The following is a 21,483-nucleotide window of genomic DNA, read 5'->3' as shown; positions in this document are numbered from 1 at the left end:
AATGAGCACAATCAGGCTGAGAGAACCAAGACTGAGACCACCAGCCCAGCTGACCCAGCCCCTCTCCAGGCAGACAGAGGAAACGGATGTTTCCACAGCACCGTGCAAGGATGCTTTGGCAAGCCCCCCTATATCCCCTTTGATAGTGTCTTCTCGTCCTGCTGCAAGGAGTCTCCAGCTTCCTCAAGAGAGAAACACTCCTGACATCATTTCTTCTTCTTCGCTGGGCAGCCAAGGGAGCTGCTGGGATCCCTCCAAGCAGGGGGTGGGGTAGCGTGTCCGTTTGCCGGAACTCAGCTGAGAATCTTCTCTCTAGGAGACCCCGAGAAACTGTTCCAAACAAACAGAAAGGCTGCTGGGGAAGCTGATGGCCGGGAACGCGGGGTGGCCGGTGCAGCCCTGGGGAGAAGGATGGAGACAGAAAATCCCAGTGTTGCTGGTACTGGGCCTCGCCGCCAGCCGCGGAGCCCCTCCAGGTGCCAGGCTGTGTCTCCACGGCGACAACGCCAGTGAGCAGGGCTGTCCCATTGTCCAGGCTGGCAAAGCGGAGGCTCAGACACCTGAAGGGACAGCCTCACAGCCAGAACGCAGCCTGGGCTCCGAACGCTGCTCTCCCAACTCTTCAACGTCCCTCGGATCTCAGACCCCCGCAGGAATGCTGTGGAAGCCAGAAACTCTGCCTTAAAAAGTGCACGTCGGCCTTTCACGCAAAATGTGGTGGATACATTCAGGGGGGGTCAAGCTCTCCTTGAAGGCCTTTGATAAGAGTCTTTGTCGACTGTCCAAACACATTCACTTCCACCCTGCACCCCTGCGCCAGTGCACTCTTTCGGGGAAGGCGAGGGAAGGGTGCTGGTCTCCACCTCCTACCGCAGCCTCCAAGGGGAGAAGAACCCGGGGCTGCGTTTTCCCTGTAGCGGCCCTGTGCACGCAGGACCAGGACTCTGTGCACGGTGGGGGAGCCAGACCTGTCCCCCCCTAGCAGTTCTGGCTATTGGGAGCTCCAGCCCCACCCCATTTTTAAACTTGTAAGACTCGTGTCCGACTTTGGGCCTCCAGGACAGTGAGATAAAAACGTGTGTTGTCTCAAGCCACCGAGTTTGTGGGCATTTGTTATGGCAGCCACGGGAAGCTAAGGCACCCGCCCAGAAGCAAACATTTGAGGCTGCTTTCCCTGTTGCCCCGCACAAAGCAAGAGCAAGCCCACAGACTTGGAAGGCCACCCCCACAGGAAAACGTAGGCTCTCCTTTCAGAGAATGCCAAGAGGTCGGGTGGCCACCAGGAGGTTAATTCACTCCATCCGAACCTGCCATGGCTACACCCCGACGGCTGTGAGAAACGGCCACTGCTCACGGGTGCCGGCCACACGCACACCGCCGTACCCACGGTCCCCGAGCCACACGGCAGCCCACCATGCAGATTGGGAAAGTGAGGTGCGGGGAGACTGAGTGGTGCGCCTGGGGCCACACAGCCAAGAACCACGGCTCCCGCGTCTCTGGGCTCTTCCAGCTTGCTCTCATTTCCGACACAGCCGACTGTCAATGAGCCCAGACACGACGAAGGGGGTGCCGGCACGGTCGCCACAGGACCGGGGCAGCACACGGGCCCGTGTCCGTGCTGGTGACGCACCGTGCTGTGTGCATGCACGTGAGCCAGAGGGTGAGAAGGCTGTCGTGGAGGTGTGACCCCTCAGTTATCCGTGGCAACGGCCCAGCAATGGGTGAATCAGTCCAGGGGTGTCCCCGCCCACTACAGACGGCCCCTCCAACCTCGCCTCTCAGCCAACTTCCCAGAGAGGCTGACGGGACTGGGAAGCAACACGTCCCCTCCCTCGCTCCCGGAGAACTAGCCGCGGGGTGGCCGGGAAGGGAGAAAGTGCACCCAGGGGCTGCACAGTCCTCCCTGGCGACGAGGAGATTAACCCGGCAGACCTGGCCTCCGGACAAGGTGGGAGCCTGGCCTGGTTGTATCTGCCCAGCCGTGAAATGACTGATTACGGAGCACGTACCTGATCAAAAGCTGGCTCTAGTGGAAGGTGATGCCCAGTGCGTTTATGATAAAGGGTGACAACAACCCCACCCACACCTCACGTAACGTGGCAGCGTGGTCCGTTGGAGACATAATTGCGGTCGGACAGATCTCAGAGTATACCACAGGTGACCTGAGCCTCACTGTCCTCATCTGCAAAGAGACCCCTGATTTTGTTCCAGTTTCTACACACTCTGTACATGCATGGGCTTCAGGAGAGGCAGGCCCCAGTCCCAGAAGGCATATCTTGATTGATCAAGGGCCATTATGATGACTCCAGCCCTCTTGTCTGTGGTTAGTTTCAGTGGATATATGACACAACCTAGCCAATGAGCAGAGGGGCTTCAGTGAAAGACTTTTCTCCCCCCTTAAACTTGATACGCAAAGAAAGATAATCTTTCTCCTTCTGTTGGAAGCTGGATGTGATGCCTGGAACAGCTGCAGCCACTTGTTAGCCTGAGGAGAACCAGCCTAAGGTCAAGGCTAACACCCTGAGGAGGGCGCAATGTATAGACAGAAAGAGGCTGGGTCCTCAGTGGTGTCCATGAGACAGTGCATGAACCAATTCTGGATCCTTCGTGTCTCAGGACTTTCTGACCTGCTAGTTAGCAGGTTACACGGGTAATATCGCATGTGATGTCAGAAGCATGGGTGGATGTGAACAGAACACGTTATCGTAAAATGTTATCATACATTTCATACAGAAAAACTTGGCCAAACACAGCTGATCAAAAATCTGAAGATGTTGTTGGGCACCCAGGTGGTTCAGTCGGTTAAGCGTCCGACTTCAGCTCAGGTCACGATTTCACGGTCAGTAGGTTTGAACCCCACGTCGGGCTCTGTGCTGTCAGCTTGGAGCCTGGAGCCTGTTTCGGATTCTGTGTCTCCCTCTCTCTCTACCTCTCCCCCGCTCACCCTCTGTCTCTTTCTCTCAAAAATAAAAAACATTAAAAACATCTGAAGAAGTTGTGAATCATACCAACTATTTTCTATGTGAGGAATCAGCCTCCAAAGGCAGGTTGATAAGTGAACTGGCTGGATGACCCCTGATGGTCCCTTTATCTCCTTTTTCATCTGCTGATGAAGAAGTTAACCTCACATGACCACCACATTCTCTTCAGATCAAGTCTTTCCTGTCCTGGGATTCAGGCTATGTTATAAGGAAATATTACCAATATTTTGGGAAAAAATTCCACTCTGCAAGCAGTAGGTCAGAAACATAATTACACATAATAAATCATCCCTGATAGACAAGATTCTGTACTCACTGGAGAAATCAGCACGGTACCACAATCTCTACGGAGGAAAAGGCAGAGCTCTAGAGGAAGCATTGCAAAAACTTATTTGGGAAGTCGCAACGACCATCAGCAAACACTTAGCGAGTGCCTTCTGTATACAAGGCATCCATCTAGAGCTGGAAACTCGAAATGACAAAAACGTATCAGACCGGTCGGTCCCTATTCTCAAGGAGCTTATAGTTTAATTAAGGTGCCAACAGACGTGTGCCAACAGGACTGAACTTCCCTTGGGACACGCTGGCATGGCCTTACCGTATTTCACAGCCAGGGATGGTTCTGAGAGTTCTGTACAGATGTCCACGTGGAAAGCTGTCCCTGCGTAAGAAAGAGGAAGCCTCAGTGCCAAGGAGCCAATGCATGAAAAGAATCACACGTGTGACCTATGGACCAGTGGCTTCAAAAAACGGTCAGCTTCAGAAATCACTCTTCAGACAGAATCTAAAGCTGAAGTCAAATACACATTACACATACGAGCAAACACAACCGCGCACCAGAGTTGCCGTGGTTAACATGTGAAGGCAAGGCCTCCACTCGGTCAGGAAACATCCAATGCGACTAGGGCCACACAGTGGACCGGACGTGGGATCTGTCCTTGCAGGTGGTGTGCAGAGGGCAGGTGGCCTCTCTGAACCACAGTCTCTTCATCTGCGAAAGGAGAATCGAAGGAAATAATGCAAAGGACACAGCCTCCGGCAGGTCTCCACGAGCGTGAGCTCCGTGACTCCAAGGTCACCTGAGCCGTGTTGAAGAGATGCCCTATGATGACCTTCCTCACCCACAGGGTTGTCATCTCTACTCAGCCTCCATTTGCAGCCATTCCGGGTGGATGGGGCGGCAGGACTGGGGGTCAGGAGACCTTGGTTCTAGCCCTGCTCCACCCGCATCCACTCAGCTCTCCTTCCTCAAGGCTCAGTCGCCTCCTTTGCCAGGTGAGGATAAGGATCTATTGATCTCAAAGGCATGTCACAAGGGTTAAATGAGGCGTGAAAGCGCTTTGTCCGGGCATTTCCTTCGGCCTTCCCTCCTTTGGTGCCAAAACCTTTAGCTTGGCTGGGCTGGCAGGAGGCACAGTGAGCTCCCAAACGCAAGGCCGAGCTCTGTCACTTGCTAGCTGTCTGTCCTTTAAAAGTGACTTGCCACTCTGTGTCCTGCGCACGGAGCCCACCGCAGCTGTGATGATTGACCGCAGCTGTGATGATATACTGCCATTTTTGTTCTCTGTCGTGGAAATGGCTTGGGCCAACCTGGGGGTTGTCTGTGCTGCAAACACACACACACACACAGTCAGCTCAAGGGCACTCATTCGGCAGCAAGAGCTTGTTCAGAGTCCAGGTGACGTGGATACCGCTCACCCCGGCCGTTTCCGATGTTTACAGCAACGCATGTGTTGCGGGGCTCCTGTCTTCAGCAGACCACAGGATGCAGATGTTCCTACAGATGCTGGCAGCCACCGCGTCTTGAGCACCTGCTAGGCAGGCTCTCATCTAATTCTCCAGCCGCCTCTTCAAGTAGGTACCTTTTGCCTCCATCTTGCAGAGGAAGGGGGACACGGGGCAAGCTGGGGGTGAGAGCCAGGATTGGAATCTGCTCACTCTGACTTCTGGAGTGTCTGCCCTCAACCTCTCTGGTCCACCGGAGGGGAGATGGGTCTGGGAAGGCCCCTGCGGGCAAACCGCCGTATCGGCTAAGAAGGCATTCAGCAGCAGGTGGCAGAGGGCCCAACTCACTTGAACAAACGTGGGTTTATTTTTCAAACAAGAAGCTTGTGCCTGGGTGGTGCCAGGCACAAGGTCTGGGTGAGTCTCCCTCGTGTGTGTCATCACAAGGGAACAAGGCCTCCACCACTGTGGCTGTGCTGTGTTCCAGAATGCTCTGATGGGGAGGGCAAAGAGGATTGCCTGACACATTTCCCCTCTGCGAGGCAAGTCACTTTCCAGAAACCCCTCGTCAGGCTTTGACTTGAATCTTACTGGCCAGAACTGGATCACAAGGTTATTCCTGGATACAAGGGAAGCCAGGCATGGGAAAGTGTTGTTTTCCAACCTTCGTAGCCAGTGGGAGAACAACTGGGAAGGGCTTTCTGGTAGTTCACCAGCCATGCTGCACATCTACCAAGAGGCTGTCCCCACCCCTGCCTTGGAGACCAGGTCCGCGTTGTGTAGCTGTCGTAACAGAGCACCACAGACGGGGAGCCGGGACACGGGGGTAGAGCTTCAAACAGCAGAAATGTGTTCTCTCACAGCTCTGGAGGCCAGAAGCTCAAAGTCAAGGTGTTGCAGGGCCCTGCTCCCTCCGAAGGCTCTACGGGAGGGTCCTTCTTGCCTATCCCAGCTCCCGGGGGCTCCAGGCCTCCTTCAGTCTTTGTCCCTAGCTTCACATGGCCTCTCCCGTGTGTCTCCTCTTCTTAGAAGGACACCAGTCCTTGGGTTAGGACCCACCCAAATGCCCTCACTCAACCTGATTACATCTGCAAAGACACTACTTCCAAATAAGGTCACATTCACAGGTACTGGGTGTTAGGGCTCCAAGACAAGTTTTAGGGGGACACAGTTTAACCACTAACAGACACCCGTGTCTGCCTTTTGTCTTCTTTGCGAGGGAAGGTAAAGGACCACACCTGTTCCCTTTAGAGGGACCAAGATGCCTTCTTCCAAGATTAGACCCTCCCCCCACACCTCTGCTCCCACGGCCTTGGGCCAGCCTTGCCTGAGTAGGGCCTTTCTGACCCCCCTGCTCCTGCCTCACACCCCCTCTCCATCAGAGGCCCTCCAGAGTCCTCTGCTGCAGGCACTGACCTCTCCTCCTCCCGCCGGAGGGTTTTCTGGGACACAGGAGTCCCAGGGCCTGCCAGAGACAAAATGGTCTGCAAGCCCCTGAACTGCCCTGCTCAGCACGGACCTTAACCCCCACCTGAAACCCAGCGCTTGCCATCCACATGGCCTCTCAATGCTCAGGGCTCCTGGGGTTACCTTTCCAGGCAAGGCTCCGCTCTGGCAGCGGGCACCTGTGCCCGGGTGAAGTGCCTGTGTGGCCGGAGCTGTGCGAGCTCCTTCTCTGGTCCTCACTTTTGTGACAGGATGAGGAAAGGGCACTTGGAAGAGCTGCCCTGGGTCATGCAGCTTAGCGACATGGGGGTGGGGTGAAGTGCAACAGGCGTTACACTTGACGGTCATAACAACCCAACTGCTAACGTTTATTGAGCACCTGCTGCAAGCCACGTGTTTCATGCCCGCTGCCTCCAAGTCTATGAGTAGGAGCTCCTGGGAGGGGGAAGTGACTTGCCCAAAGCTAGGTGCACCTAGAGAAAAAACTTTGCCGCTTGCTTTTTTTTGGGGGGGCGCAGGCAGGATGCAATTTTCCGGGATGTTACCCCAAAGGGGGAATCGATTATGCTAATTATGTTAAGTACTAGGATTCCTCCTGGTCCTACGAACCTATAAAACACCAGGATAAAATGTGGTTAGACCCACCGATCTCCCTCGTCTTCAGTAACTGCTTAAGCACAAGAAGAGGGGACATATGTCTGATTTCCATCAACCTCTGAAGCCACCAAGGACACCCCAAGCCCCATTCATGTGGTGTCTCTATGTCTCACGCAAGGGCCTGAAATTCTCATGGGTGGGTGGGAGGGTGCAGCAGGAGGGAGAATGGGATTATTCAATCCCACGTCTCCATTCCCCCCCCCCTTCTTAGTGTCCCTGCCCCCAGACCTTCAACAAAAGCAGAGGTAGATTAATTTGTACTGCTGTATAACCAGTCACCACAAACTTAGAGGCTTAAAACAATACCCATGTATCATCTGGAAATTCTGTGGGCCAGAAATCTGAACAGACCCATCTGGAATCTCTGCTCAGAGTCTAATGGGCAGAAGTCAAGGTTTTGGTGGCTGGGTTGTTGCCTGTGGCAGAATCTACCTCCTTGAGGCTACAGGTCTGAGGTCTCTGTGTCCTACTGGCTATAGGTCAGGACCACCTTTTTCTTCCTTCCCATGAGGCCCTGTCTGTTTTATAAGCAGCAATGATACCATATGTCTTCCTGACGCTTCTAACGCTGCTGACACCCCCTCTGCCAGCAGTCAGAGGAAACTCTCTACTTCTAAGGCTCACCTGATTATGCCAGGCCCACCCAGATAATCTCTGTGTGTCAAGGTCACCTGACTTGGGACTTGACATCTGCAAAATCTCTTCACTTAGATTAGTGTTTAGATAAGCAAAGACTGGGAATTCTGCCACCCTGGGAGGTCTGACAGGGACATTAGCTGCAAGAGAGCCCCTCCCCCATCTCTAGGCAGGGGAGACACCACATTCCTCCTTCTCTGGTATGAAATGGGCCCTCTTTCAGCACAGAGGAATCTGTAGAAATTCACCTCTTACTCTGAAGGAAAAAACGTAACAGAGACCTGGCCTCCAAGGGGAAGCCCTAATATTCATGCTGAACAAACTTGTTTTCTACTGGCTGTGGGGCAGGCCGTCTATTCACATTTGGAAGAATTGGCCATCAGTTTTCTTTTTCCTTTTTTCAGGGCATTTTCCAGTGACAATCTGTCAATGCTTTTCAAGACTGATTCTCAGAATGAAGTGTGATGAGTTTCCCGATAGAGCGACTCTTTATTGCTAGGTGGAGATGACCCCAACAGCAGCATAAGGGGCCCAAGCTCTGAGCACGCAGGCTGCGGGGGGCTCCAGACAGCTCTGCTTTTCGCTCACTGTTCTGGGTTGAGTGATGTCCCCCCAAAATTCATGTCTGCCTGGCACCTATGAATGTGACGTTATTTGGAAATAGGGTCTTTGCAGATGTAATCCAATGAGGTCACACTGGTTCGGGTGGGCCTTGAACCCAATGCCTGGGGTCTTTGTCAGAAGAGGTGGACACAGAATTGGACACAGAGATAGGAAGGCAACCACCTGAAGATGGAGGCAGAGGCTGGAGTGATGTGGCTACAGCCAAGGAGCACCAAGGATTGCCAGCAGGGACCAGAAGCTGGGAGAGAGGCCTGGGATATATTCTTAACCAGAGCCTTAAGAAGGAGCCTACCTTGCCCCCCTGCCCCCCTGCCCCCTGGATTCCAAACTTCTAATCTCCGGGGCCATGAGAGGATAGATGCTGTAGTTTTAAGCCACGAAGTTTGTGATAATTTATCTACGGCAGCAATAGGAAACTAACACACCCACTGTGTGTGTGTGTGTGTGTGTGTGTGTGTGTGTGTGTACGTGCGCTTTAAATCTAATCCCTGACCACCTACAAACCTCACCCTATTTTATTATACCACCTACCTTCAATCATTTACTTTCTGCCTGGCCTTAAAGCATTTTAATTTGCAACCCCTGGTGTAATTGATACATTTAATAAAACTGGGTTTCAAAAGCAAATACCTCATACTGTGCATAAGAATAAACTCCAGGGGTGCCTGGGTGGCTCAGTCGGTTAAGCATCCGACTTCGGCTCAGGTCACGATCTCGCGGTCCGTGAGTTCGAGCCCCGTGTCGGGCTCTGGGCTGATGGCTCAGAGCCTGGAGCCTGTTTCCGGTTCTGTGTCTCCCTCTCTCTCTGCCCCTCCCCCGTTCATGCTCTGTCTCTCTCTGTCCCAAAAATAAATAAACGTTAAAAAAAAAAAAAATTTTTAAGAATAAACTCCAAATGGTTCAGGGACCCGAACATGAAAAAAAAAAAAAAAAATGAAACCATACACATAATACAAGAGAACACAGATTAATTTGTTTATAACCTGGGTGTAGGGAGGGGTCTTCTAACCACCACTTAAAATCCAGATGCAAAAAATGATCACAAAAATACACTTTTTTTCAAGGTAAAAACACAATAAATGAAGTCAAAGGCAACTGACAAACTGGGACAGAATATTTTCAACATAAATCACAGATAAAGGGCTTTTATAGCTCTAATATATAAAGAACTCTTAGGAATTGACAGAAACAAAGACCCAAAACCTGATAGAAAAATGTGCAGAAAACATGAACAGGCAATTCATTAAAAAAAAAAGAGGAAGATAGAAAAATGGTATCCACATCTATTCTCCAATCCTGCCAGACACTCCGAGGCCCCTGCTGTAACTTAATAAATCTGTTTCTGCTCAAACCAGACATAGTAGACTCTTCTGTCTGCAGTACGGACTGTTTCCAGATGTCAATCCACCTTGAAGCACAAAGACTTCCTGGCCTACAGTGTCTCCAAAAACTATTTACACAGACTGTGGAGGCAACTTTAAAAGAGGAGTTCACATGTATATTTTCAAGCAGTCATAGTTTTATCGCAACAGGAGCTGGCCTTCTGGGGTGAGCACCTTGAAGGAGGAAGCTTTACTGGGCTGGGTGAGCTCTGGCGTGTTTGTTGAAAAAGAATCCTCCCACATTTCAGAGTTACACCTTGTCACCCAAACAATACGTTACCTGCCTTTGAAATGTGTTTTTCAGCCCGACTTGAGTCTGGGTGTGCTCTGTATCTTGAGATACAGGCCCGGCGGTGAAGCCTTGATCGGGATGGCACTGGGAAGCAATCCAGTTCCTCCGCTTTAGCCCTGCTCGTACTTCTCGGAAACACATGGGGGATCTGGAGGAGGCGGGTCGGGTTTCAGCCTGGTGCAAGGTCCAGGATAAGCAGAACTGCCTTCTGAAACTCAGCCAGCAGAACAGAAATAAGCTGAATGTCCGGCAATTGGGGATTAGTAGAAAATTTTGCGGTACGCCCAAACAAAGGGATTCTGGGCTGCCCTTGAAAACCAGGACTTGGAAGAGAGTCCGTGACAGGCGAAGACATCTGGGATATGTTGTTAAGTGGAAAGAAGAGATCGCAAAATGTGGAGAACAGCCCTATTTTTGTGGAGAGTAGACTGCTCCTGTAAAAATAGGTGTGCATAAATACATATGAATACAACAGTGTCTAGGAAGATGTACTTTCAAATGTTGACGTTGGTTATGACTGAGAAGTGAGATTCTTTGTGAGTTCTATATCATTTTCTAGTGAGATAAAATCTCTGTACAAGGAGCATGCATTACCTCATGACCAGGCAAAACAATATATATGTATATTATTGATTACTTATATATATAAAATCCATAACTTACTTGCTTTAAAATAGTCCAGAAGAATTATGTACATGTGCTAGAGCAGGGTGGGGGAAACAGATGAACCAGGAATGGCAAAATGTCACCGTTGAGGAAGCTGGGCAGTAGGGACGCAGGGAATCACTACACTAGTCGACTGACTCTTGGGTATGCTTGGAAATTTCCATGGTGGAAAGAGAAAACGCACAAAACCAAAAGCAGCAGTGAATTCATTGTGGTGTGGGAAACGAACAAATGTGAAAACTGAACAGACATACGACACAAATAAGGCTCAGGACTTGTCGAGAACCCACGAGCCCCGGATGGTGCCTCAGCTTCCCCATCTGTAACAGGGAAGATCCCGGTCAAGGTGCAGGCCTGTGATATGGACTTAACTGATTATTTTGGTGGTTGCTATTGTTCGGTCCAAAGCAGCACACGGGAAGCCTGACAGCAAAACGTCTCCACGAGGTGCACGCAAGGGTCACACGGGAGCTGGTGAAATGTGGCGTCCAAGACCCCACCCCCAGGGAGTCTGGATCCGTACCCGGGGTCAGGCTGAGGAACCACCATCTATCTCAAAGAAGAGCCCAGGTAATTCCCGCCGTGGCAACGGCACCTAGCCCAAGGCCACAGACACCTAAGAAAGCAAGTCTGCCCTGGAGGAAAATGTGTGTCTGTGCAGAATCAGCGCCAGGCATTGTTTGGGACAACTGCCCGTTTACGACTCCAGGTGGACTTTGTGGGAGGCCACGGCTAAGGAAAACTGGCATGCGGCAGATAACAGATAATGGCTGGAGCCTCTGGTTTGCAGAAATAACGAATAAACAAGTTACCTTTACGCTTTCCTCCGGGAGGGGCAGATTCTGGGCAACTGACTCAGGTCAGAATCTGGTTCCAACGCGTACAAACTTGCATGGCCCTGGGCCCACGATGACCTTTCCATCTGTAAAACGTGAACAGTGACAGCAGTTCAGAAGCAGGCTCACAGAGCTGTGGCCATCACGAGAGGCCATCAGGGGCTGAGGCACCGAGCAACGATGCCATCAGTGAGATCAGGGACCTACTTCGTAAGGCCTGCACGGAAGGGGTTTGGGGTCCCTTTGTTTTCTGTGTCAGAAACACAGGGCCTTGGATAAAGGAAAAACGCACATCAGCACGTGTCTCCAACTGGAGACCAGGCACACCCCTCGACAGACCCTGAAGGGAAGGTAAAGCGGCGGATCCAGGAGGGAGCCTGGGTGCGTACTTCTGCCCCACTGTTCAAGGACTTCTCCTGCTGATGGGACTCGCGACCTGCACTCTGTTTTCATTTTCCTACCACAACATGGCCTCCAGGCTCCTCCCCTAGGCTTGGGTTCTACGAGAGAACGGAGAAGCGGGGCCATGGGGGCCGGGGGCTGGACTTGGAGTCCAGGTGGCCGAGCTCTCGCCTCAGCCGCATTCCAGGACCGCGGCAACTCCGTATCCCTTCAGACACAGGAAGTCATCCCAGGCACAGCCCATCCTCATTGCAAAATCGCTTCTCTGGGGCACTTGGGGTGAATCCCAAGTCTCTCTGTCTCTTTCTCAACAATAGTATTAATTTATACTCCACTCCAGTCCTTTGGAAAACATAGACAGACATATTGTTTGGCCCTAGACCGCAAGCTGCCGAGGGCAGGGCCCACTGTACTGTCGGTCCCTGGCCCGAGTCAGGCACGTGGCAGGTATGTTCACTCCTGGGAGTGAGTTTTGCTGTCCCACACAGCGTTGTACCGGGAATCTCTTCTCATCCGAACACACGGCCTGCTTCCCTTTTACCTACAGCCCCTTTGATCACGTGGAGGAACGCCCTACCCTCTGGACTTACACTGAGCTCCCCTCCCCGGCCTCCTCCCACAGATCCTCAGGCCCTCCACTCTGTAGAAGGTGGAGAAACGTTCAAGTCCCACCTGAAGTCAGGGAAAGGGACCAGCTCCAAACAGCTTGGGGCTGGAGGCTGTTTTAGGGAAGGAGCCCTGGGCAGCAGCTGGCTGAGAAAACCACAGCCGCACGGCCAGCCCCAAGAGACAGCATTTCTAGCATTCAGAGGGACTGGCAGGTCACCGTCCACTTTAGTCTCCAGGAGGCTCCTGGCTGTTTCCTGGGGAAGGGAACTGTGTGCTCATAGAAAGCTCCCACAGATGAGCGGCCATCGGCTTCCAGAACAGGAGTCCAGGCGTCTGTTCCTTAAAGTCGAGGAGCTGGGTGTCATTCTTCTTGGAGGCCCCCAAACCCTTTGTGGGGTGTGCTCCCGCAGGGTAGTGGTTTATTATCCACTGAGCTGGATTAAACTGAGCTGGAGTACGGATGAGGGGAAATGAGACTTGTAAGACTGTCCTGGAGTGGCCACAGCAAACAGCTTGGGGCTTAACACGACGGAAGTGTTCTCCCGCAGTCAGAGGTCCAAAGTCAAGGTGTCCCACGGCTACACTCCCTCCAGAGACTGCAGGCGAAGATCTTTCCTGCCTCTTCTAGCTCCTGGTGACTCCAGGCGACCCCTGGCTCCAAATCTCTGCTTCTGTCTTTACACGGCCTTCTCCACCGGGAGTCTCTGCTTGTTCTTTTCTGTCTATTACAAGGACACCCTAATCCATACGCTGTCCAGTTAAACAGCAAACGGCAGAGCAAAAAAGGGACAAGAAGGCGGTCAGGAGCTGGGGGACCTCGATCGTCACTTGTGGTTCAATTTCCCCAGCTGTCCAGGGCCGGTTAGCATCTCTGCTAGCTGCCGGGAGCAGGATTCCTGGTTTCCTTTTATAGATGAGGAAACTGAGGCTTGGAATGGTTGGGTGAAGGGCCAAGGTCACAGAGCTGGCCAGAGCTGGGACTGGAACGAAGGTCAGCTTGACACCACAGCTTGGAGGTTTCACATCCTGGTGGGGCTGCCCTGGAGGAACCTCAGCGCCATAAGGTCCCAAGATCTTTCTGCTCCAAGGAACCTAATTAACCAATAGGAGGCAAACGTGTTGACTTGCCCTGATTTCCATATTATTTTCCTTTCTCCTATCGTAGCTTTTGGAATGTGGCTACTTCCCTGGAATGACTTGAAAAGGTGAGGTCAGAGTGAACAAGGATTGACGTGGTTACTTGTAGACAGTAGACTGTACCGGGGAAGTGAGGCAGGGAGACCCAGCAGGGACTAGCCTCACCCCTCCTGCCTATGTGGATTTTCAACTGCCTGGGACTGCCACCTGGGTGCCTGCTCCTCCCTTCACTGACCAAGAACACCGTGGTGGCTCTGGGAAATTTTGCCCCAGGCGTGGAGAGGGGTCAGGGAGTGGGAAGCACATTTTCCTTCTCTCCCTCGAGTGGCTCTGCAAAGTCTGTTCAGCCTTGAGGTCCCAAGGCTGGCGAATGTCTTGCTAGGAAGTTTCCAGCACCTTGGACCACGTCCTGCAGAAATGCGTGCATTTATTCAGTGCCTTGCTCTTGTGTGCTGCCCAGAACCAGGGTGTAGGCTCCACAGGGCGGGCAGGGCAGGGCCTCAGAGCCTGGCACACACGGATGAGTCGTAGGTCGCCAGAAGTCGAAAGACGGCCCCACTTCCAAGGGGAAGGGCAGGGAGAATGGACCACTGCTGCGGGGCCGGGCCTGCCGCTGTAGGACTCACGGGGGTCGGGTGCCCCGGCCTCCCCTCCACCTGCGGTGGGGGCCGCGCACAGGCCAGGCGGGGAGGGGGCGTTGCTCGTGCCCCGGGGTCCTCGCGCGCTGACAGCCGGCTGACTTAACAATGGCCGCATCTGGCGAGGTCTGCGGACAGAGCGGCTCCCTTCTCGCCCCAAGGCGGGCCGGCCGGCTCGCACGGGCGGGCGCAGGCCGTCTGCGAGCTCGCGACCTTCTCGCGAGCCCCCTCCCGCTCCCCGGGGCGGTGAGGGTTACCCTCGGTTTCCAAGGAGGCGCCCAGGGCTCAGAGAGGCCAAGCGACTCGGCCAAGGTCACACAGCCTCGCTGAGGGAAAACCGCGGCACGGCTCGGGTCTCCGGAGCCCCCGCTCCAGCAGCTTTTCGGAGATACTCTCTTCGTCCCTACGGCGACGCCCGGGAGTCAAGCGGGAAGGTCGGACGCCCGGCTTTCACCTCAAACAATACTGCGCGCTGATCTGCGGGAACAAAAGCGACCGGGAATCCGCCCCGGGTTTTCCGCCGCGCCGCCCCTCCGGTCGCCGCGGGGCGGGACGGGGCGGCTCCAGCGTGATCGACAGCCCCGGGGAGGCGTGGACGGGGCGGGGGCTAATCGGATTGGGGACCCGGAACAATCACGGGCCGAGAAGGGGCAGCCCGAGCCAATCAGCGCGAGGGGCGGGCCTGGCCGGCGCGGCTGTCGCGAGAGGCGGCCACCCCGCCCACTTGCGCCTCGTCCCGGCGCCCGTCAGCAGCGAACGCGGCCGCGCTCGGCCCGGATCCGTCCGCGGACCGGGGAGGCCGAAGCGCGAGGCCGAGCGAGTGCCGGCGCAGATCCCTCCGCCGCCGCTGCCGCTGCGCCCGCGAGTCCCTGCGCGCCCCGCGCCCGCCCGCCGCTCCCGACGCGCCCGCCCTCCCGCCCGCCGCCCGCGGCCTCCGACCCGGCAACGGCCGGCCGGCCCAGGCGCGGCGGCGGCGGCGGCGGCGGCGGCGGAGAAGGAGGAGGCGGAGGAGGAGAAGAAGGAGGAGGCATGGCCCGGGCGGCTCCGGCGGGGGGCGGCCCGCAGTGACAGACCCTGCGGCGCGGGGGGAGATGGGGGCGGCCGCCTCCCGGGCGACGACGACGACGACGACGACGAGGAGCGGCCGCCGCCGCCGCCGCGCACCGGCCGCCGCTGGGGACGGGCGCGGGCCAGGAGCCCGCCCGTGAGCGGGGGGCCCGCGGCCGCTCGCCGCCCCCGGCCGCCCCGGCCGCCCCGGGCCCCCCCGGCGCCTCGCGCGCGCCCTCCCGCCGGCCCCTGGCGGGGGTCCCGCCCGCGCCGCGCGCCCCCGGCCCCGGCGCGGCCCGCGGCGCCCGCCCGCCCTCGCCCGGCCCCGGTCCGCGCGCCCCCGGCCCCGGCGCGCCCCGGGCCCCCGCGCCCCCCGCCCGCGCCCGCCCGCGCCCCCGGCCCCGGCCGGCGGCCCCCGGCCCCGGGGCGCGGCGCGGCGCGGGCGGCAGCATGGTGGAGAAGCGCTGCCCGCTGCAGAGGGACGGCGTGTACCGCTGGTTCTCGGAGCTGCCGTCGCCGCAGCGCGTGGAGTTCCTGTGCGGCCTGCTGGACCTGTGCATCCCGCTCGAGCTGCGCTTCCTCGGCTCGTGCCTCGAGGACCTGGCCCGCAAGGACTACCACTCGCTGCGCGACTCGGAGATCAAGGCCAACAACCCGGCCGACCTGGGCAGCCTCACCAACCTGACGGACGAGGTGGTGCGCAGCAAGCTCCTGGTGTCGCTGGCGCTGCTGGGCTCGGAGCAGCGCGAGGCGGCGGGCGTGCTGTACCGCACGCTCACGCACATCGACTCCATCATCCACAACTACGGGCTGCAGCTCAACGAGGGCCGCACGGGCGATGAGTTCCTGCTGCTCTTCACCATGGCCTCCAACCACCCGGCCTTCAGCTTCCACCAGAAGCAGGTGCTGCGCCAGGAGCTCACGCAGATCCAGAGCAGCCTGAGCGGCGGCGGCGGCGGCGGCGGTGGCGGCGGCGGGGGCCACGGCGGCAAGAGCGCGCTGCCCACCTGCCCGGCCTGCCACAAGGTGCGCGCCCTCAGCCTCTCCCCACCCCCAGTACCCCCCTCCCCCAGGGCCCCTCGTGGGCGGTCGCACCCGCCTGGCGCTGCGCAGAGGTCGCCGGGGAGCCCCCTGGGTTGCGGGCCGGCGTGTGCAGTCGGAGTTCGCGGCCCCTTTGTGCCTTTCTCTCGCGTCTGCGGCTGGACACGCGAGAACGCTTTTGTCCCCTTCATCGTTCCCTTGGGCGACAGGAGTTATACCTTGTGTCGCCTTGGTTTCTCCAAAATCTGGTGTTTATTAGCAGGAAAGGAAGCCGCGGTCGAGGGGGAGATGGGCGCGCTGCGGGGAGTCCCTGCGGCCTAGGTGTCCTTTCCCCGGTGGGGTGGGGGCTGTCCCGCGGGGCCTCGGACGCCTGCGAGCCGGCTGTTTCCTGGAGGTCCGCCTGCCTTTGTCGGGGCAGATCTGCCCGAGTCCCAGGGTGTTGGTCTCCTAAGGAATGTGAGGTTAACGTCTCCGTCTCCGAGCTAAGCAGGAAGGGCATCGTGGTCATTCCCTCAGAAACGTGAACTTTCCTCTACATGTTTCAAAACTATGTAAACACCAAGCGTTCGGGGCTCCAGCTCCTTTTTCCCAGCCCCCTGGGACCCAGTGCCAAAGCGGTGCAGAGAGAGGAAGGGTTTCTCTGTGACCCAGGGTGGCGTGTGTGGCTATCACCCTGGGCCTCTCCCTGGAGAGGTTGCTGTCGGCTCGAGTGCTGCCCGGTGCCCTCTGCACGGGGTCTGAGCTGTTTCCACCTGACACTCCTGTGCTCTCTGCTCTGCTGGTGGTGGTGTTCAGCTGTCTCTCCAACCCGGATTGTGGCTTATTTTTCTTCCGTGTTTTTCTCTAAGATGTGGTTGTGGTGCCTCCGTTGGCTTTAATCTAAGTCTTATCTGTTTTTGGTGGCGTTGATCTGAGGCTGTGGTTTTTTTCCTAAATGTGTGTTCAAGTGACTCTGAATCGCATGATGTGCACTGGGCAGGAAAACGGTGTTTCAGCTACAACAAAGGGAAAGCGCTGTGGTCGTCCGTAGGGGGCTCGGTAGGCTCTTGGGGTGCCAGGGGCATGTCACCCGTTTGTGGGATTTCAGTCCCTTGCGGTCAGTTCCACATGCTGTTGCCTTCTCTTTGGGTGCGGTGCGCCAGCGTCTGGGGCTGTTTGTCCAGGCGTATTCAGCTCTTGAAGGGGATTCTTTTGTGTGTGCAGACTCATCACTTGTCAGAAGCGGAAGATGGCGATGATGGTTTTGGTGGGGCAGGCGCTAGCCCTGGAATGAAAATACGCTCTCGAAGAGAGCCTTTCTGTCTGGTGAGAAACTCCTCTGATGACATGAAGGGCTAGTCCGCCCCCACCCCTGCCCACACACGGCCAGCTGGCCAGCTGTGTGACCTTGGCCAGAACCCTCCCTCCTCCTGGTGTTTCCCTGCTGGAGTAGAGGTAGCTTACCTGCCTCCCGGGCTTGTCGGGGGGCTACGTGAGGTCACACTTGACGTGCCCACAGCATGTGCAGGGAGTGCAGACTTAAGCCAGGCACGCTGCTGTGGAGTGAAATACTTCTGTCTTGTGTTTTGTTTTGTTTTTAACGTTTATTTATTTTGAGAGAGAATCCAAGCAGGCTCTGCACTGTCAGCGCAGGTCTCAGTGCACGGCTTGAACTCATGAACCATGAGATCGTGGCCTGAGCCAAAATTAAGAGTCAGACCCTTAACCCCCTGAGCCACCCAGGCGCCCCAAGTTTGAGTTTGAGTTTGAGTTTGAGTTCATGTTTTCTAAATTATTTTTAAGTAGTTGCTTGGAGCTTTGATCCATGGGAAATTGATCAATAATGAGGTTATGGTGAGTAACCTTAGGGCTGTGGCTTTCACATTTCAGAACAACCACGGTGCCTCGTTTTCCCCACCTCCCCTGTGTCACTGCTAAACTAATTTCAAGCACGTTCATCTAACTTTCTGTTAAAGTTAAGGCCCGAGGCACCCCTTGCTGCTTGGAGTCGGCCTCTGTGGTGAAATGGAACATTTGAGCGTTTTGCCTTCTTGGGGTGTCTGAATCTAACATTTTCTGTCATCCCGGGAAAGCAGCCCTGGTAAGGCCCCACCTGCCTTTCTTTTGTCAGCGGTTGTATTTTGCTCTGAACTCTTTCGAAAGAAAGACGTGGGTTTGGTTTTTTCTTTACCTTCTGTAAAGTAGCAGTTTTTATAAGTATGTCTTCTGATACAGTCACCGTGTTGTTGAACAGCCCTCACTGCTCGGAGGACAAGCAGAAGGCGCTTAAGAGTGTGAGTGAGGTAAAATCGACATGTTCACATTCGGGAAGGAAGGGCAAAGCCGGCGGCAGACTGCGGTAGCTTTGCGTGCCCAGTGGCTGACGGGTGCCATGGGGGTGCTGGTCTGCGGTTCCTCCTGAGCTGGTGCTGGGGGTCGGCGGGACTCCCGCTCTCTTCCTGTTTAAGTGTGAAGCCATGGTTGTGGGAAAAGTTTAATTTTACCCTTCGCAGTCTTTCCTTTACATAAAATGATAATGTGTTATGGTATATGCTTATTTTTTCAAGTAACAGCTTTTTGAGATTTAATTTAAAAATCATACAACGTCACTGCCTCGAAGTGTACGCTTAAGAATAGTTTTTAATACACTTACGCAGTCGTGCACCCATTGCCGCTCTCTGCTTCCGGAACGGTTTCATCACCTCCCGAAGGAGCCCCGCACCTTTGTCGGCAGTCCCTGCCCCCCCCCACCCCACCTGCTCCTGCTCCTGCTCCTGCTCCTGCTCCTGCTCCTCTGCTTGGGCGGCCTGTGCTTGTCCCGGCCGTGTCGTACGAACACAGTCCTCCAATGTGTGGCCTTCTGTGGCGGGCCTCCTTCACTTAGCACCACTTCTCAGAGTTTATTCCTGTTGAAGCATGTGTCCGTGCCTCACTGCTTTTTCAGGGTTGAATACTATCCGTTTGTGGATAGACCCGTTTTGTTTATCTGCTCATCGGTTGATGGGCACTTGGATGGTTGCACGTGCTCATTCTGAGATTTTGTTTCCTCGGGGCTAATAGGCTCTTGTTTTAATCCCTTACACCTGACGCTTCACGAGTCGTCTCTGAAGCACTGTCCACGTGTGGCTGTCCCGAGGGACCTCGCTGTCTCCATCCGAGCCCGCCCGGTGGGTGCTAGGCACCCCTCTTGGGAGCCGCTGTTGAAGGTGGCTGAGAACCCACTGCCCCGAGCCCCGGGCCCGGTGCTGTCGGGCCAATGTGGTGGTCCAGAGCCGGCGGAAGCCTCCCCTCTAGCCGGACCGGGCGGGGGAAAGCTGCCTCCCCGCCCTGGTGTTTCGGAATCCTCCTGGCGAAGATCACAGCCGGACGACTTGCGTGACGTTGAGATTTCCAGCGGGTGCCGAGCCTTGTCGGCGTGCTCGGTGCGGGAGTGCGGTGGTGGTCTTCCTTCGGGTGTGTGTCCTGGGGTTTGCACCCAAGAGCGCTAGGGGAGGCCCGGTGGACACCGGCTGCACGCGAATACTGCTCGTAACGTCTCGCCTCAGGCAGGCACCAGCTGGCTGTGTTTCATCGCTTCCCTAAGCTGCTGAAAATCGTTGTAGTTCAGAGCTGGAGCATGGGTAGTTGGTGCCCCGGTTACCTTGTGAGGTGTGAGTGGCCGCCTCCGGTCCCTCTAACCTGACGCTCTGCCCGCCGTAGAGGATCTGGCATTCCACGGGAAGGGAGTGAGTCTGTCCAGAGCAGCTGCTCTTATCCCCGATGTTAAGGAGGAGCCGTGACCGGAAGGCACAGCGGTGGCTCCAGTTCTGCACTTGGCTCTGGGCGCTGATGGGGGCCTGAGCCCCGCATCTGAGCTCAGTCTGGCCGCCTGCACCGCTTCGTCTGTTACTTCGTGTTTGGCCAGCTCTCAGAGGCCCGAGGACTGCCTTCTTTTTCCAGTGAGGCGCACGCGACGGTCATCGAGACATCCTGGGAGGCAGCTTTACTTTGTGGCGGTGGTGTAGTTACTCACTGAAAACGCGCATCCGACCACATCTGCTCGGAGCTGCCGTGGTCCCGCCGTTGTGCGGTAGGGTGACCCGAACCGCGGGGCCTTTGGTTACTGTCCTTCGACCGCTCCCCGCCCCACGTCGGGGCTGTTGACTGTCAACTGTCATGTGCACAAGTTCATGCTCCCTGCGTCCAGCTCCACAAACCTTAGTGCTGCCGCTGTAGTTGGTGTGGAGTTTGGTTTGCGTTTGTAATGAGTAATGTGGAGGTACTTACGTGCGCTACAGCACGGTTACAGGCACTCGTCGGCATTTGCCTTATTTCTGCGGTTTTGGAAGTTCACTGGTTACTTGGGCCTCATTTTACCCATTTCTGATTTTCTCTTCAGTCCTGCGTATTTCATCCCCCCTCCTTTTGGACTGAGGACGTTTTGGATTAATCTATTTTTTTCCTACCAAGCAGGTCGTAGGAGTCTTACATTTTTAAAGGCAAGCTAGTAGAAGGTACGTTTTTGTTTGTTTGTTAAATTGGTGGCTGCCGACCTCCCAGAGACTGTAACTCAAAATTTCTCTGATGTCTCGGGAGAATAGTTTATTTGAGTATTGTTTTTCTGCCTTGGATGGATTACCTTTCAGAAGAAAGATCCTTGGGACGTTTCTCTTTTTTTGAGAAACCACCTTTCAGGACACCAGTTCTCTCATTAGTTTACGAGCCGCCTGACGAGTTTACAGATCGTCGAGGGTTTCTGATTCCCGACGCCAGCCTGCTGCAGGCAGTGCAGACAGCAAGGGCGACTCCCCCCCAGTCCCCACGAGGTCTTGTGCGTGGAGAGACCCGTCGTGTCGCAGAGCTACTTCCTGTCACAGTGAAAAAGCGTAATCAAGAGCTTCATAAAATAGGTTAGTTCTTTTTTTTATTACGGCTGGAGTTGATTCAGCCACTCTCTTGAATGGATGGTATAAAATAGGCTAATTCTCAAGCAGTTTGTTTTGTTCTGAGTTACAAGGCCTGAGGTGGTCTAGAGTGAAGACAAAGGCAGACCGAATGTCTTTCCTATGATTGATGCTCTGGCAGCCGCTCCGATCTGTGATCAGGCCGTACGGGGTGGGCCTCGGCCTGCCAGTGCGGCCCCCAGGAGAAGCGCAGGCCTGTGGCCCTGGCTCTAAACGAGGGGGGGGGGGCACTCGGGTGTCAGAGACCCTTCGGACTAAGCATCTCGCCTGTAAGCGTGTTTGGGGTTTCAGGTGGGTGTCTCGGGTGCAGAGAAAAATCACGAGCCCCCAAAATGTCTCGTGTGCGCCCTTACCGTTCCTTACTTTTCCTTCGGGTCCTGAGGCAGAGCGCCTCTCTCCGTCACAGGCCCTCTCACGGGCTCGTCCCTCAGTCTCTGCTGTG

General features: G+C 55.5%; 1 protein-coding gene and 1 long non-coding RNA gene across 8 annotated transcripts in view; one reads left to right on the top strand and one right to left on the bottom strand.

Annotated features, from left to right (window-relative positions):
• Nucleotides 1-3,474: 3,474 nt before the first annotated feature.
• LOC122209055 lies at nt 3,475-14,281 on the bottom strand. 3 transcript variants are annotated; one of them, XR_006197429.1, is made up of 4 exons: nt 12,320-14,281; nt 11,222-11,331; nt 9,732-9,891; nt 3,475-3,642 (listed from the first exon to the last, which is right to left on the bottom strand). It is a non-coding gene; the product is annotated as an uncharacterized LOC122209055 (long non-coding RNA). The 3 variants fall into 3 exon arrangements; XR_006197428.1 differs by lacking the exon at nt 3,475-3,642 and having other exon boundaries at nt 9,032-9,951; XR_006197427.1 differs by lacking the exon at nt 3,475-3,642 and having other exon boundaries at nt 9,032-9,891.
• Nucleotides 14,282-15,528: 1,247 nt separating this feature from the next.
• The window catches only part of ZCCHC14 (zinc finger CCHC-type containing 14), a 57,612-nt gene continuing 51,657 nt past the window's right edge, over nt 15,529-21,483 (top strand). For 4 of the 5 annotated variants that reach the window (XM_042920654.1, XM_042920653.1, XM_042920652.1 and 1 more), the window contains exon 1: nt 15,529-16,104. In XM_042920654.1, coding sequence (XP_042776588.1) covers nt 15,529-16,104 — 576 coding nt within the window. Of the gene's footprint in view, nt 16,105-16,426; nt 17,425-21,483 lie in introns of those variants that run through there. The other variant, XM_042920655.1, reaches the window with a different exon arrangement.

This window comes from Panthera leo, chromosome E2 (assembly GCF_018350215.1).
Source record: "Panthera leo isolate Ple1 chromosome E2, P.leo_Ple1_pat1.1, whole genome shotgun sequence".
NCBI lineage: Eukaryota > Metazoa > Chordata > Mammalia > Carnivora > Felidae > Panthera > Panthera leo.
The sequence above is the reverse complement of the archived record's forward strand: the minus strand, read 5'-3'. Positions and strand labels throughout refer to the sequence as shown.